General features: G+C 34.6%; 1 protein-coding gene across 1 annotated transcript; it reads right to left on the bottom strand.

Moving 5' to 3' along the window:
• Window positions 1–6,870: 6,870 nt before the first annotated feature.
• On the bottom strand, window positions 6,871–17,092 carry LOC130817512 (uncharacterized). The gene is made up of 7 exons (XM_057683255.1): window positions 16,871–17,092; window positions 16,661–16,763; window positions 16,096–16,228; window positions 15,878–15,981; window positions 8,507–8,678; window positions 8,273–8,413; window positions 6,871–8,197 (listed from the first exon to the last, which is right to left on the bottom strand). The coding sequence occupies exons 2-7, from the start codon at window positions 16,711–16,713 to the stop codon at window positions 7,166–7,168; spliced, it is 1,635 nt and encodes a 544-aa protein (XP_057539238.1). The 5' UTR covers window positions 16,714–16,763; window positions 16,871–17,092; the 3' UTR covers window positions 6,871–7,165.
• Window positions 17,093–17,808: the final 716 nt, after the last annotated feature.

Here is a 17,808-nt window from a genome sequence, read left to right as displayed (position 1 = left end):
TGATCTAGAGTCCAGTTCAGAATCAGAAGAAGAACCACAGAACATGGAAGAACAAGAACCACAACAACAAGATCATCATAAGCCAAGGCTCAACAATTTGTTAAGGCATCTTATTTTTCAAGAAATGTTGTCACTAAAAGTTAGTGACTCACTTCCTCATGGTACATTCAAACGGATTGCTCAAAAATACGGTTATCATCATAGAACCATAAAAAATTTATGGAAACGAGCAATTCAAACCAAAGAAGCAAACAAGCCATACGTTGTAGAATCGAAGTACAAAAACTGTGTAAGAAAAAGAGTGGTGGTACCACCAAACAAAAACGTACTTGCATTAGAGATGTGGCAACATGTTTAGACTTGGCAACGTCAACAGTTTGGAGGTTGATAAAAAAAGGCGAGATAAATGCACATTCAAATCCATTATACCCCGCTTTAACCGATGTCAACAAAATAAGAAGGGTGGAGTGGATTTTGAGCCTTATCCAAGAAAACACCATTTAAAGACACCTAATATACAAATCCATGTACGATTTTATTCACATCGACGAGAAATGGTTTTATTTAACCAAGAAAACGCAAAGGGTTTATTTAACACACAAAGAAAAGGTCCCGTATAGGGCAGCGAAGTCATCAAAATTCATACCTAAGGCCATGTTCTTAGGGGTGGTAGCAAGGCCTAGATGGAATCGATATGGCCAATGTACATTTGATGAGAAAATTGGAATTTTCCCTTTCATCAATATGGTGGCAGCACAAAGAGACTCAAAAAATCGACCAAGGGGGTCAATAGAGATCAAACCGAACGAGTCAGTTACTCAAGAGGTATATAGGAGTATGCTTATACAACAACTCATTCCAGCTATACTAAGAAAATGGCCAAGTGAAGGTCCTTCCATTATTTTTATTCAACAAGATAATGTAAGAGTTCATATCACAAATGATGATTGAAAGTTGATAGAAGGTCGAATTCTCTAGAGTGGGGTGGTGAATTAATAGAAAGTATGGGCGTTTAAAATTTTTGTCTGGAAGAATATCTCAAGAGATTGAGTGACCATTCAAAACTGTTTTCTGAGACAGTTTTAGGTCGATTTGCAGTACTATAACGTATGTGCGGAAAATAAACTTAAAGAATAACACACGATATGTTAACGAGGTTCGGTTCTAAACAACCTACTCCCCGCCTATGGGTTCTTTTTCACTCGTAGGATTCAACGCCTTTTATTAATCGACTTTAAGACAAACAAGAAGATCTCTCTATCTTCTCTCAACACGTTCTTATTTAAATTCATATAAGGTATAGAATACTTAGCAAAAACCAGATAATATAACGTGTAAAATAATATTCAAAATTAATTCCTATTTTTAGCATTAATTTAAATTGTCTTTTCCTATTTTTAGTATCAATTTAAACCATCATCTTATTTATAGGAAACTCTTTAATTAGCGTAGTTTAACAACTTATTTAAATTCAAATATTAACCGTGTACTATAATAATAAAACGTGTGTAGCTTGTACTTTAACATTTAATCATCTAAATATCTTAAACACACATTTCAAATTCAAATAACATAATATATTCAAACGTTAAAAATAAAACGTATAATAATATATTCAAATATTCAAATATACTTTTTTTTAATTCAAACTTAATTTCAATATATTTTGACCTATTAAAATATTTTAAAGTTAATTTTAATAAACCTTGACCTATTAAAATATTTCAAATATAATTACGAAAATAACCTTATCTTAAACATAATTATCTTAAAGGCATTTAAACTTATTTCAAAACTTATAACTTCAACCTTAAGATAAACTTAAGTCATTTAAACGTATTTTAATATTTCGGACTTAAAAAAGATATATCAATTATTCACTTTATATTTAATATGATTTTGGACCAACTTAAACAACTAAATATAATTACTTAATTTATTTGTTTAATTAATATGTGTTTTGAATTATTATCATTTAAGAGAGTTAAGTCTTCAATGATCCAATTTGGCAACAACACAATAGGCAAGGGGGTTTAACATTCATTCTCACACAACAACCTCCAAACAATCCGGATTGTAACATTCTTGATTTGGGTTTCTTTAGGAGCATACAATCACTAATGCATAAAAGATGCCCAAAAACATGACAGAATTAATAACAACAGTTGAAGATGCATTCGGAGAGTTACATCCAAAGACCTTAACTAATGTGTAGATCTCATTACAACACCATTTAAATGAGATTCTAAAGGTTATGGGGTGTAATGACTACATACAATCGCACTTTGGGAAGAAAGTACAAGAAGATAATAGAAGGTTAAGGATTCAAGAATTCCAACACAACTGGTTAGCGAAGTTGTTGATTTTCTCGACCCAAACAGAGATCAGCAACAAACCCAAACAGAGAATGAGGATGCTGCACAAAATTCACAAATCATTCATCACGCATACGATGAAGCAATTGAAAAAACTCAAGGATGATAAAAACCACAGCTCCTCAGTTTCATTTTTGTTTTGATCAGAATTAAAAACGTGGCTTTAAAAACTTAGGAGTAACAAAGTGTCAACCACAATCCATATCAATGATTGAAGTTCATATTTTTGCTAAGTAACTTTATTATTTTACATTATTTTAGAAAAAAGTCCCCTGATTCATCATAGAGGTTGTAAATCCACTCAAATTATAATTGTTCATCAACAAATAAAGCTACTAAACATGAATAGAAAATCAATTGATGTGTTTAGGTTTAACAAATGCTACTCAACTAAGTAATTAAAGTTATTTTTTCAGAAATTAGAGGCCAATAATCCCCAACAAAATTGACATCATAGGGCATTAAGAAATTTCAGAAAACATAAAACAGAAGAACAAAACATCAACACATTTCAGAAAACATAAATAAAAGATGAACATAAACCAACAGCAAACATGAACACAAAAACCAGCACCAAAATGTCAAGTATAATTCTAAAAAATGAAAATCAGAACAGCCTTACAAACATCAAATAGGTTTTTTAGGGTTTGTTTTAGCCCTAGAAGCAATAACATCTTCAGGAGTGTAAGGGACAACCAAATTGAGTTGATCTTCTTTCACATTTGGTGAACTTAAAGAATTTAATTTAGATGGAGAATCAAACAGCCATTCAACAATTGTTCGTGGAGGTTCCTCTTCAACAACAGGTAAAGAAGGTGGAGATTCATGATGAATTGATGTAGCATCATCTTCAAGGGAATTGTGATATGCCTCAAGATCCTTTTTGAACCACCTTAAAATTTCATTTGAATACGAATGTGAAGCCCATGAAAGGAATAAGAACAAAATTCTCCGTAATCACAGAGACCATCGTTAAGAAACGAAGGAATTGAAGAATCACTCTTAGATTCGTTGTTTTCCATCTCAAAAAAATTAAAGCTTCAAGAATAATACACCAAATTAACAAAGCTTTGAAGAAACGTCAATGGCGGTTGAAGAACAGGAGGCTGATTTTGGAGATTAGGGCCAAAAATTATGAAACTTACCTCGAAATGTAGAGAAAAAGCTGATCTTTATTTTAGTTCAATAAAAATGAACTAAAGTTAAGGGATGAACAGGGAGCAATGGTTTAAAAAAGCCATGAAAATGGCAAGTTTGAAGAGAGAGGGCGAGGAAAAGAGATATCAGAGAGACACGACAATTGAAGGGTAATAATGAAGGGGGCGGTTCATACGAGAGAAATAAGGGAGAGAGAGTGAATATACCATGTGTAATGAGAAAAATGGGAGGGGTTATGAGGGTATATTAGGGAAAAAAGATTTCCAAAAATAGAAAATATTTTAAAGTGGACAAACATATGGAACTACCCGTTATAGTAAGGTGGAAAAACATAAAAGAACGAAGAGAGTATAAAAAAGTCAAATAATAAGCAATGTTTTAACATATTTCCCAAAGTAAGTACTTTTTTTCCCAAAGCTGAGGTTTGGGTTGTTCGCTGTTACTAACAGCGAATAAAGAAGGCGGGTCAAAAAAAAGTCAAGTTCTTTGTTCGCTGTTAGTAACAGCGAACAAAGATTTTACCTGGTCAAACACGGTCAAACCTTTGTTCGCTGTTACTAACAGCGAACAAAGGCTTGACCTTGTTTAACCAGGTCTTCTTTGTTCGCGATTACTACAAAACCTGGTAAAAAAACATCAAAATCTTTGTTCGCTATTACTAACAGCGAATAATGAACTTGATTTTTTTACCAGCCCTCTTTGTTTGCTGTTAGTAACAGCGAAAACCTGAAAACGTTTGCCAAAATCGTTACGATGCTAAGAGCGATACAAACAACAATGAACAAAACAACGTTTGACAATGTAAATTAATCAAAAAGACACAAGGATTTAAGGAGGTTCACCCAATGATGGCTACGTCCTCCGTGGTGTGTAGTTTTTGTTTATGTTATATCAAGAATGAGTATAAACAACACTTCTCTATGAAGAATTACAATTGAGTAAGAGATAAAAACAAAAGGCTATGTGTTTGGCTTAGGGGCTGTGTTTGATGTGTTTGATGTGTGAGTATGAGAGCTCTATATATAGTACTAGTTACATGAATATCAATAGCTCACTTGAATACATAGTTAATATAGAGTAATGAATAATATGAAATAACTCCAAGGACTTGAAAGGTTGAAAAACAGCATCCCATGCACATCAGAGGATCCGCTCGATCGGAACAGGGAGCTCGCTCGGTCGAGCGAGTATCAGCTACATTCTAGAGCATTCTGTCTGACCGCTCGACCTACCAATATGGCTTGCTCGGTCGAGCGGGTAGGTCGAGCGACCTCTCTGCTTCCTCTGTCAGAATTCTAATCGAGCTACCATAAAATCAAGTCCTTTCTACTTTTTCATTAATCTTTATTAACACTCATAATTCCTCATGAAAACTCTCCACATAATTACACCCTTTTGGATTCCACAAACCAAGAGTCATACACATGAAACTACCTTTTAAATGTGCACTCAAGTCACACATACCATTCATAACAAAACCCAAACCTCTACTCTGGGACAAAAGTATTTATTTTGGAAAATATTTTAAAACATTGCTTATTTTTTTATTTTTTTTATAAGTTTTTGCTTAATTCATTCAAAGTTTTCAATATTTATTGGGCCTAAGTCAGTCGCATTGCTTAGACCATCTTATAGGAGACTCATAGAGTCATAGTTAACATGGATTGCAACCTTGTTACGTGTTATTCATCTTAAAAGGAACATTTATGGCAAAATTATTTCTCTGTTTATGTACAACAAGCCACTCAACAATCGAGGATTCTATCCAACAGTTATTATTCATATACATATTCTTATACAATTCCCGTTTATCAGATATCTCATTTTATAACACTCCCCAGAACTGATATTCATATATACCAATGGCCCCAGCGGATATTCATATATACTAGAGAAAAGATTACACTTTGGAAATCAATGAAACAACTAAGTATGCCTCACAAAACATTGGGATAAGCCCTTGTACAAATCAATGTTGCCTGTTGACATGGAGTTTTTATTTTTATAAAAAAAATTTTAATCACAAAAACCGAACAAAAAGAAATTACCTGAAAAATAATAAAAGTTAACGAATTATTTAGTTTTAAACGGAATTTGCTACAGTTTTAATTAATTTGAAACCATGTTGCTACTATGTGGAAAAATCATAAAAAAGTAATATCACTCGCGTTTTGCCAAACCTCTTTATTACCATATATTATTTCCCTTGTTAATATTACTAGTTTGAAAGATGAACTTTTAAGAGAGAAAAAAGTTATGAAATAGTGGGATGACCTTTTGTTTAGGCTATGAGTAAGAGTGAGGATGCTCTAAGACCACAAAATAATCAATTTTTAAGAGGAAATAAAACTTACATTGTAATTCAAAATGATGTAAAATTAGTAGGATAATGGAATACATATTTATATACCCGAGTTCCCTTGAATTTTGTGAAAATTTGAAACAAATAATCAAAAAAATTATAAAAATGTCGAATAATAGGCAACTTTTGAAAATATTCCCAAAATAAGCAGTTTTTATCTAAACCTGTGCCTTGGTAATGTTCGCACTTAATAACAACGATCCATTACTACACTGAGTCAAAAAAAGTCAGCTCAGTAATGGGCTGCTGTTATCAATCAAAAGTCAAACAATGGAGGATTTGTTCAAAAATAAAGTGGAAGTCAGTCAACAATGAGCCGCTGTTATTAATAGCGGGCGAATGTTGACTAGTAAAATTCTGTGTAAACTGCCGCCCGCTGTTAATAATAGTGGCCCATTGTTTGACTGAATTTGACCTTTTATTATTTGCCCGCTGTTATTAACAACGAACTTATCCTGACCACAACTTCGTGTAAAAAGTGCTTACTTTGAAAAATATTTTCAAAAGTTGCCTATTATTCGATTTTTTAATACTTTTTTGGTTATATGTTTCAAATTTTCGAATTTTGTTGGGTTAAGTTTACTAAATTCTAGTCTAAACACTGTCAGTAATGTTTTTTTAAACTCTAATTGGTAATTATTATCCAATAAAATAACAACAAAAAAAAGTTGAGTTAATAAATGTAACAGGTCACATTCTGACGGAATTTTGTTCCTACTAATAGCTAGTTCATTAGTCCGTCATTTTATGTACTTCATCAGATTTTCATTCAAAATGAACTGAATGATAAAAAAGACTGTCTAAAGGCCTTGATAAACAAAGAATTGAGAATGATAAAAAAGATGCAGGCCACAGAACCATCATCTCGTGTGTGCTAGTGTCGCCCCACATGTTCATCTTCATACGACTAGCTACAAGCCTACACCGGCAATGAATGTACGCAACGATATCAAACTAGTATAGGCCTAGCTTCCATTTTCCAATCCCGACAATTATTATTAGAAACAGCATACAAGTATTGACAGTCAGCTTAAAAAATTTACATTCTTATCAGCCTGCCACTGTGCCACAGAACTTTCTCACTCCAGGCTGTCATTGCATAACCAACACAAATCTTCAAATAACAATTAGTAGTCATCACAAATTTACTTTACACATTATCAATTAAAAGAAACATGAGGGAATGTAGGGAAAAATGCAAAATCATGTATGCTTGTAATAAGGCAAAGCCCAAAGGTTACGCAAGGGTGAAATTCTCATTTACGTCCATTTATGATCCATGCCCCGGTTGAGGATTGTCGGTAGAAAACGACCTGGAGAACATATTTCCAGTATGTGAAGAGAACAGGTTCGGATACGAAAATTCTGGATCTTCATCCATTGATGGAATCCTTTGAGGCTGATGAAATGGGAGCTCTTCTTTAGGAGCATGCTCTCCAGTAGTAAAGGTATCCAACTCTGATCTATTTTCACCATTAGTAGCATGTGTTGAACCATTTGGTTTTTGGTCATTTTCAAAGTGTTCTATTGGGGTCCAAGAACTCGAAACATCATTGTCATTTGAAGCATTTCTGCAATCCAGTTGTACTTTTTCTGTCACAGGTAGCTTCTCATTAGTAGCATAAAATGGGTTCTCAGCATCTTTATCAGGGGATTGGATGCCACCACTCTTGCCCTTGGAAAGTTCAGAAATTCTGATTTCAGCAAGACTAGCTGCTGAGCGAGCAGCTGCAGCAGCACGTTCAGCAGAATCAGCAGCAGCTTTTGCAGCAGCCAATACATCGTGCAAATCCAAGTCTGAATCAATCTTTGGAAAAGGTGGAGATTCAGTCTTTTCTTTTACATAAGAATACAGAGATTGACTTCTATCTTCTACAGGAGGTGAAGATTGGCTGCTTTCCAATACAGAAGCAGGAGGTGATTGAGCGCTTTCTTTTACAGTAAGTGCAGCTGCTGAAAATGAGGATGGAGGCGAAATAAACGGCAAAAACTGTTTGATCTCCCCAGGAGCATCAGCTGAAGACTTGGGCAATTCATAGTTGACAGATTGTAGTTTGTCCTCAGGATCAATGTCAGACTGTTGAAATTGGGAAAAATCTGTCGCACTTTGCTGCGGTGGAGGGGCATTGGCACTAGGCCTCAATGATACCTTGGGAACTTCAGGAAAGTCTAAATGATCTAAGCTTTCTTCAGAATCAGAATGCTCATCAGCAACTCGAAGTGAAGTAGACTGCAATGTTTCATCATGCTTTTCCTTAGGAAGTGGGACTTTAGTTCCACTCAGAAATTGCTTTGGTCCATTCTGTGGAGAAAACAAGCATAAATTAAAAAGGAGAAAGAGAGAGTTTCCGTAGAGCTGTGAAAGAGTAATATTCACCAGTAAATCTTCATGAGACTTAAAAAGTTCTGATTCAGAAGGAGATGGATCCCATTCTAATTCATGCTCTTCAGCAATTTCTTTCAACAACTTCAATTTCTTTTCAGGGGATGGAGCACGAACAGACAACAGCTCAACCAACTGCATAAATAGTAAAGCAGTAATCAAGATACTAGAACATGAAGACAACATAACATCATCCATTGATATCACAAAAAAGAATCAAAAAGCAACCTGTCGGTTAACACCACTATCTGGCATAAGTTCTGTAGCAGCAGCTACGAACTCTCTCCCATATTTGGAAACAAAGGACAATTGAACTTGCAGCAACTCAGGCAAGTCTGCACATCTTGGTGCAGCGAAACAGATACTAGATATGGCCTCTTTCAAGTCTAGTGGACACTCCCTGAACAAAATGTGAATAGATTTCAACATCCAGATTCCAAAATCAGACAACATTTAAGCAACGGCACATGCCTCATGAACGTATTTTGTAAATTCAAAAACATTAAATATTCTGTCAAAATTCTTGAAAGAGTTACATGGGAACTTGGGTACACAGCAACTGGTAAACACATGAGCTTAAGATTAGGCATTTTAAATTCAGTTATTGTAAGACATATGATGCCCTATAAGTAGAAAGTTAGATTTGAAAAGCTTGCTTCTGACCCAAGGGAACAGACAAGGGAAAATGATTTCAACGGACTGAAAGATGAAGCAAAGAATGTGTTAATGAGATGGGTAGTGTTTTTAAGGTATGTTTTGAAAATTTTTTGATGTTTCATATGGAGAAGAGGAAAGTGTAATGTGTTAGTAGGGATTGGCAAGGGTCCATGACCCAACCCGGACCTTGTTGGACACTACCATTTTTTAAGGGTCCAGGTCCGAGTCGAAAAAGAAAATTGAAGGGTTCAGGTCCAACAGATTTTTAAAAGGACTAGATAATGGACCCTTAAAATCCACTTATGAAAATATTTTTTTCTTGATTATGGGACATCCATCTCAGAGCTTGTAAATTTGAGCGCGGGTCCAATTTTCTAGACCCATGAGATTAGGGTCTAGATCTTTGATTAGGATTCCAGTTCAGGTCCACTTTTCTAGACCCTTAAGATTAAAGACCCAACTGTAAAAGGGTCAGGGTAAGGGTGTAAGGGTCGGGGTCCTAACCCGACCCAGACCCTAAAATGCCCATCTGAACGTGGAGGGACATAAGTATTCTAAGTTGATATTGAACGCCACAACTAGAGTAAGTAGAGAATGACTACAAATGAACGAGAAGATAGATTGACAAGCTTTAAAGAAAACACCACATCAAAGGCCCTAAAGATCACAAGCATGCATGCCACACAGACTGTATCATAGTCCTACGTTAGGGTGTCATTATTATTAAAAGTTATCCTTATGTCCAACTTAAAGTGATCAAAATAAAGTTAAATGATTTAGAATTAATGTATTAATAAGTTTTGGACGTTAAATGTATAGACTTATTTTACAGATAGTCTATTGAGAGAAGGTCTCTTTGAGAGACGCCTCTCAGGCCCAATCCATTAAAACTTAATGCTTAGTTATCCTATTTCTAATGCCTACTTATCATATCTTTAATGCCTACTTACTTAAATGTCTACTTACAATATTTCAAAAAAATATAATGAACTGGCCTAATTAAAAATGGTCTCTCAAAGAGACCGTCTCTCACACAAATTTGTGCTTATTTTATGATCGTATTCCAAGATGGGCTTTATAATAGTCATTGGTTAATATTATATATAACAGTTATGATCCCTAGGTTATACATATTTTGTTTCCTCCGATCATCCTATTATTAATAGATATTGGAGCGAGAACATTTAGGGTTACTCATACAAAATACATATTAATCTAGAAGGTCTAACCGCTCTTCTCCAACTTTCTTATGTGCAATAGAACCAGGTGATTTCTTCAGTTTTGGCTTTTAATTGTTCTATTTCAACAGAATAGATCATGTTGTTAGTGACGGTTTTCACCATGTTTGCTCCTTAAGTGGTATTAGTTGCCGTTTGTGTTGGATTGTTGGGAAAATTTTGTATGACACCATATATCTATCTATTGTTTGGTGATTTTTGCAATATTTTTTTGTTGATCATTATGTTTTACCCATTCGGTTTAATTTTGTCCATTCTAACAAATTGGGTATATTTTAATTATTGTTCCCATTTATGCAAATTTATGAAATGGAATGAATTCCATCCATTCCTCTGTGTCGCCATAGATTTGGAACACAATTCCATTTTCAATACTCTTCTTTGATTCTACCTTTTCACATTTCTGTTAGTTAAAGCAATTCGATTGTTTTTTTATTTTGGCACTATTTTTACATTTTCTTTTATTATTTTTTTGTTCATGGTTTTTCCTTGTTTAAAGGGTATCAGTTTCCCTTTTTTTGGTCTTTTTCATCCACGTCAGGTGGATCTTAGACTTCTATACAATTTTTTGCACTTTTAATGCTATATTACTATTCTGTTATTTATATATAGTATACTAGTATTTTAGTCATGTTATAGTAAATAAGGATAGGAAGGATAATTTAAGTTTAGTTCTAGTATGGTTTTGTATAATTACTAGAGATAAATTAATTTGCACAATAAGTCACCAATGTAGAGATGGTATAGGGCGGATTTGGAGTAGATCCAGCCAAAACCATTAATTTTAATAGACTTGGACTTGGACTTGGACCCTGAGGGTCTAAAATTTTTAGACCCACTAGGTGTGATGATTTTAGGGTCCTTAATGGGTCTAAAAGGGTCTCTTGACTTGTGAAATTTGAGACTTTTTGTTACAAAGTTGATGCTTTTTGTTACAATATGCTAGTGAATATTGACATTTTGCCCTTGTTGGGATTAAGGATTCGACTCTTTATTATTGTGTCCTAGCTCATACGTTCACTTTACACTTCATTTTTCCTGTTCAATTATTGCATAAGCTATGATTCAAGAAATTGTTAGGACAATTGATAGTTACATCCTCTTAGCAATTCATTTTCTTTTTTCTTTAATCTTTTAGTAGTAAAACTTTCGATTCTTTATTGTGTGTACAGGTCGGGAGTTTAGACAACAATGACCAATACAAATTTAGGGCCCGAGTTTGTGTATACGGGGTGGGTCTAAGGTCTGATTCTAGAGGGTGGACCTAGGTGGACCTAAACCTATTATTCATTTATGAGGTCCAGACCCGACCCAGATCCAATGAATCTCAAAAAATGAGACCTAGACCTTAAAAAGGGAACGGTACGAGGCGAGTCCAATAGGGTCCTAGACTCATGGCCATCTCTACACCAAAGTAACCTCTTTTGTTAAAAGTATAAAAAGAATTATTCATGTATATTATATTATTATTGATCGACTCAAAAAAATGTTCTAAAAAATACTTGTGTGAATATTTTGTGGTGATAAACATGTAATAATTATAAAGATTACATGTGACTATTTGATCGACCCAAAAGAAAGTTTTATACTCGACATGTTATGTATTATCAATGTTTGATTACATCAACAAGATGTCATACTAAGAAATTATTATTTTCATTCAAAGGTGGAATCTTAACGTAACATCAATATCTTGTAATGAGTTGTTACTAAATTAAACTTATTATTATTGTTTTTTAGTCTTAAAGTTTGTGACCTTATTATATTTATATTTTCTTGTTCTCTACCACCTATTTCTAACCTTGCTAATATCACTTCCAACATCCATTCAATTCCTATGTTGAATTACTTTGAATTCAAAGAATTGAAAGAAAATATTTAAATTGTTCTTTGAATTATGGATTTTGACCTACGGATTGACTCTCCTATCCCCTTGGTTTTAAAAAGCACAAGGCATACTGAGGTGCAAAAGATCCTAGGAGTCTAGGCGCATAGCGTTGGGTAAAAAGGCAAGCTTTTTGTTGGGTAGACACGTTTTCGCTAAAAACTCTAAAATCAATTTTAAAATATATATAATACTTAAAAGAACATGACTTTATTTTGATATCAACAAGCTTGAAAACATTCATTATCTTTACGGTAAATACATTTTAGCACATAACTATTATAATGAGAATATGAAGATACCCAAAGTCATTTTTTTTTTCTTCTTTGCTTGCTTTTTTCCCTTAAAGAAGCAACAAGTTCTTGAACTTCATATTCAAGTAAATTTAAATGGGCAAAGTTGAAGGCGAAATGGAAGACAAAGAAAGTGGGGGTACGAAAGAGGAAGAAGAAAATGAACCCTTGAACATTTCTTTAAATTCAGTAGTAGGAATCACCAACCCAAAAACAGTGAAGCTGGTGGGCAAGATAGCTGAGTTAGAGGTAGTTCTAATGATTGATCTTGGTGCAACCACAATTTCATGTCCCTGAAAGTGGTAAAAATAATTGGATGCAACTGTGAGCGTTACGATAATTTTGGAGTCGTATTGGGAAACGGGCAATAAATAATAGGGAAAGTAATTTGTAGAAAGATATCGATACAGATACAAGGATTACCATCGAAGAGGATTTCTTGGTGATAGAATTAGGAAACGCAGGCAAAGATTACCATCAAAGAGGATTTCTTGGTGATAGAATTAGGAAACGCTGGCAAGGATTACCATCAAAGGGGATCTCTGGGTGATAGAATTAGGAAACGTCGACCTTATCCTAAGAGGTCAAAGGCAAGAGAAATTAGGGCTTTTGGTGACCAACCGAAAACCAGAAATTATGAAGTTCAAATGGTTAGGGAATGAGGTGACTTTGAAGGGGGACACAGGTTTACGGAAATCTTCGATTTCTTTGCGAGCAATGGTGAGAACTATAAGGAAGAAATGCTAGAGTATGGATAAAGTGAATGGGGCTACAAACAAATGAGAATAAACCCCTAATATCGCCCTTCTTGCAACCTACTCTTGACCAATACCTTGACATTTTGGCACCCATCACTACCTTGCCTCCTAATGGAACACATGATCATCTTATCATCATTAAAAAGGGCAAACTCTATCAATGAGCAGCTCTACCGTTACCCACATTTTCAGAAAAACGAAATCAAGCGTTTAATCCAAGTAATGTTGAAAGCAAGAATAATTCAGCCCTTAACCAACCCATTTTCAAGCCGAAAATATTTTCCAAGAAAGACATTTATAAAACCGCATTCTGCACCCACGTAGGGCAATATGAATTTTTGGTAATGCCCTTCGGACTCACCAATGCTCCATTCACATTCCAAGCATTAATGAATGACAATTTTTGCACTTACCTTAGGAAGTTTGTGTTGGTTTTATTACCACATTATGATATATAGTCATATAGAGGAGGAACATCAAGGTCATCCATCCACTGTGTTAAGTCAATTACGGGAGCATAAATTATTCCCAAACGACAGTAAATGTGAACTAGGAGTTAACCGGGTAGCATACTTGGGATGGCCAACTCCAAACAATCTTAAGGGCATAAGGGGAATCCTGGGAATAACTAGATACTGTAGAAGGATCATAAAGGTATCCCATCATCACTCGAAGAATAACCAAGAAGCTGAAGAACTCGTTTGATTGAAAGGAAGCGATAGAACATGCCTTTCGAACCCTTAAAACAATCATGAAAATAGTACCAGTACTAGCCCTTTTCGATTTCACCAAACCATTTGTACTAGAAACGGATGCATCAACATTGGGCATGTGGCGGATGCTCTGTCCAGATGGGGAGTAGATCAAATGGAGTTGGGTTCCCTCCTTAGTTCAAATGAAATAGATTGGTAAAGGACAAGACATTGCTAAAGATTCGATCAACCATTGAGAAGGAAGAGCAATTTCCGGTGGGGTTCACCTTAGAAAATCAAGTGCAGTTTTTCAAGGGACGTTACGTGTTGCCCAAGTCAAAATGGTTTGATACAACACTGGTTGTGGTGGACCGATTAACCAAATACGACCTTATTCGACTTAAACTCCCATTCACCGCTGCATGGGTTTCCTACCATCGCTATCTCAAATAACGATAAGGTAATCCTCAGCCATTTCTAGAGAGAATTATTCAGCTACAACGAACTCAACTATTGCGCATTACAACTTTTCATCCGCAAACAGAAGGTTAATCAGAAATTGTCAATAAAACACTAGAAATGTATCGTTGTTGTTTTGCGCACGACCACCCCAACGAATGGGCGAGATGGGTACATTAGGTAGAGTTTTTCTACAACACCTTCCTTCACCTCTCTATCCAAATGACTTCATTTCAAGCTCTATATGTCCTGAGTTCCACCTCATATCGTGCACTTTGGACATTAGCACACCAACATTGATAGTCTGGATTAGTTGTTGCAAGAACGAGATGTTATCTTGGACGGACTAATATTTAATACTCCCTCCTATTTATCTCAATTGTCTCATTTCTTTATTGGGTCAAGTCATCTTAAATCTCTCATTTTTATTTTGGGTATGCTAACTTTACCAATTTACCCTTACTAAACTTGACCTTTTCACACCTTTACACCTACTAACCCTACTTTACCCCTATCAAACATTAAAATACTACATTCTTTCACTTTCACATGTGGTACCATTTGACCACCTAAAAAATGGTGAAAAGTCAAATGGGAAACTCTATGGATGAATAGAAGGGAGTATTACCAAGGCCCAACTAGGGTGAAAAATTATGCAGATAGGCACAGACGAGAATTTTTTTTTTTTTTTTCTATGGGAGACTTGATTTACTTCAAACTCCAACCAACCCGCCAACGATCCAAAACTAGGTAAGTCAACTTGACAAGTCAAGGAGATGATTCTAACTTAAAATAGAAGTTTTAGAAAGAAAAATCCAAAAACCGTGAGAGAAAAATATTTTGAAAAAAGGCATAAGAGAATTTTTGTATTGTTCAGGTTCTTCTCTCCTTCCAACACATTGAAAATATGGTGACTCAAAAAGATGCTCATATTAGCAGGTAAGTCAACTTGACAAGTCAGCACCACTCAAGATAACGCTTTTCAAGATGCAATGTACAAAAGACATCAACCACAAGCCAGAGGAGAAGAATCAAAGAAACATGTCTCAAAAGTTGAAAGAGTCATGCTTTTGAAAAATTTCCAGAGAATCACCCTGCCTCGAAGTGATGATAGCTTGATTATAGTCATGTTCTTCTTAACATCAACATTTTACACTCTTCCCTGCCCCTTCGCAAAATGACTCATGAACAAGGAAAATAACAAAAGTTTCCTTGGTTGTGTTCTACTTCTACCAACATGGAGAAGAAATATCCCAAATATTACTTGAGTAGGTGGCTTTGCCTATAAAAAATTAGTATCAAAATAGTTTCACTTTCACGACTTATATTACTGATTGTTTCTGGAAAGCTGAAAGCCTGAAACACATGAAGAGCATTTAAGAATTGAGAATTTTATCAGGAAAGAGACACACACTCACACCCTTCAGCAAGGACAACCCACAACACATCAAAAGTTCATACCAAGCAATGAATTGTCCTGACTAGGATGCATCTACATATATTTATCAACTTCAAACAAATCAGTCATAAGTGAATATAGTTTATCAGATAAAGAACATAAGATTGTTCTTTTTCCATTTGCATGCAGTTTGAGAGCAGGAAGCAGAAAGTAGAAACCTTTGAGACTCGATAATGGGAAGCCGGACAGCAATAAGCTCACAAAACAATTCAATGATTTCTTGTGCAGCCATCATATTCTCTTCTCTAATAATGTGTTCCACCTAAGTTCAATTACAAAAACAAAAATATTCCTTAGGATGTACTATAATCAATTGAAGCTAAAGAATATAATTCAAAGCTAATTTGAAACAGAAAAGCAACCCAACAAAACTAACCCGAATGCGAGCAGTAGCTTCTTGACCAGTCTCAAGTAGCTTAGCAATATCTTTGCGCATTTGCTTAATCTGGTGTTCCCTCCGATTCCTCAACAACTTTATTCTTGGAATCGTAAGTTTCAGCAATGTTTTACTGACACAAAATTGCACCCAATTTGTAAAAACGTAATTCCAGAAAACTTAATACCATTATGAAATCCACAATCTTTTTTGTTGTGCCCAAAAATACTGTTTCCAGAAACCCTTAGTTCAACAAGCAACAGTCCAAATTCAAATTTGCAATTTAATACCATTTAAGAAATATTCTGGATGCATATACTCCATATCCACATATAACTAATATTAACTGTAAAATGCAGAAACCAAGTCAAAACTGGGCATTATGAAACCCACAAATCGCAGTTGTAATTCCTAATTAATCATTTTTTCAAAAACCCAGAAATCTTTTCCCCAATTTAGCAACAACCAACAAAATTGGAATATTTACAAGCAAATAACAATAACAAAAATGTCTTCTTCTGGGTAAAATTTAAGAGAAAAGTTGGAAAAAATAAATAAGTAATACCATTTAGAAGCTTTAAAGCCCTTGCCGGTGAAGAAAGAATCAAGCATCGACATGATCAGAAAATTCAACTCAAAATATAGAATCCCGGAGGTAGGATCACAACCTAAACATAAGAAAACATGCAATTCAACAATCCCCGAAAGTAGAAGTATGTATATATTTTATATGTATGTATGTATGTATGAAAGAATGAGAAGAGACTAGATTAACCAAGACAATTTTCAAGTTGGATGTTGGCAGGAGGAAAAGAATGAGAAATTGCGTCAGATCCGAATGAAGGACGTGTTTGATTTTGAAAGTGGAGTTGTTGGTTTTGTTTAATTTCTTCGGAAGGAAGGATCTTATCTAAATCTTAGATATGAACATATGATGATGTAGCTTAACAGTACCTGTATGAATGATTTTTGATGATCATGTTAACACGAAAATCCTTCAACTTTTTCTTGCTAAAATAAACCATTTTTTTGGAATATTGTATAAAAATAAATAATTTTTGATTGATTGGATGAAAATGCTAAAAGGTAGGAAGAATATAAGAAGAAAAGTAGTATAAGAAATAAGCTTATATCAGTTTTCTTCTATTTCATTATATGTTGTATATCAATACTACACTACCTTGCACATATATATAGCACAAGAAAATGAAAAGGAACAAATGTAGTACTATTGTAAAGGATAGATGAATCCACATTTCAATGCATTCATTGTGTGGTTACATCAATCACAACACTCCCTCTCGAATGCATTACATATATGTGGAAATTTTATCATGATATTCATAATCCTAAAACTATCTCATTAAAAACCTTTATCAGAAAAAAACCCAGTGGAATAAAAAAAAACTGATCAAAGGAAAAAAGAGTACAGTGAGCATATTTCTCCCCCTGAAGTTAACATATGTCTCGAAATCGGCACATCCCAATCTTGCGTACCAAATACTCGAATTGCATTGACGGGAGTGACTTTGTGAATAAATTAGCGGGGTTTTCACAGGATTGAATTTCTTGGACTTTCATCTTTTTATCTCTCTGTAGATCATGTGCGAAGAATAATTTTGGTGACAATTGTTTTGTTCTGTCTCCCCTAATGTATCCTTCTCTGACTTGGTTGATACATGCATCATTATCTTCATAAATTGTAGTTGGTGC

The sequence above is a fragment of the Amaranthus tricolor genome, chromosome 7, assembly GCF_026212465.1.
Source record: "Amaranthus tricolor cultivar Red isolate AtriRed21 chromosome 7, ASM2621246v1, whole genome shotgun sequence".
In the NCBI taxonomy this organism is placed as follows: Eukaryota; Viridiplantae; Streptophyta; class Magnoliopsida; order Caryophyllales; family Amaranthaceae; genus Amaranthus; species Amaranthus tricolor.
The sequence above is the reverse complement of the archived record's forward strand: the minus strand, read 5'-3'. Positions and strand labels throughout refer to the sequence as shown.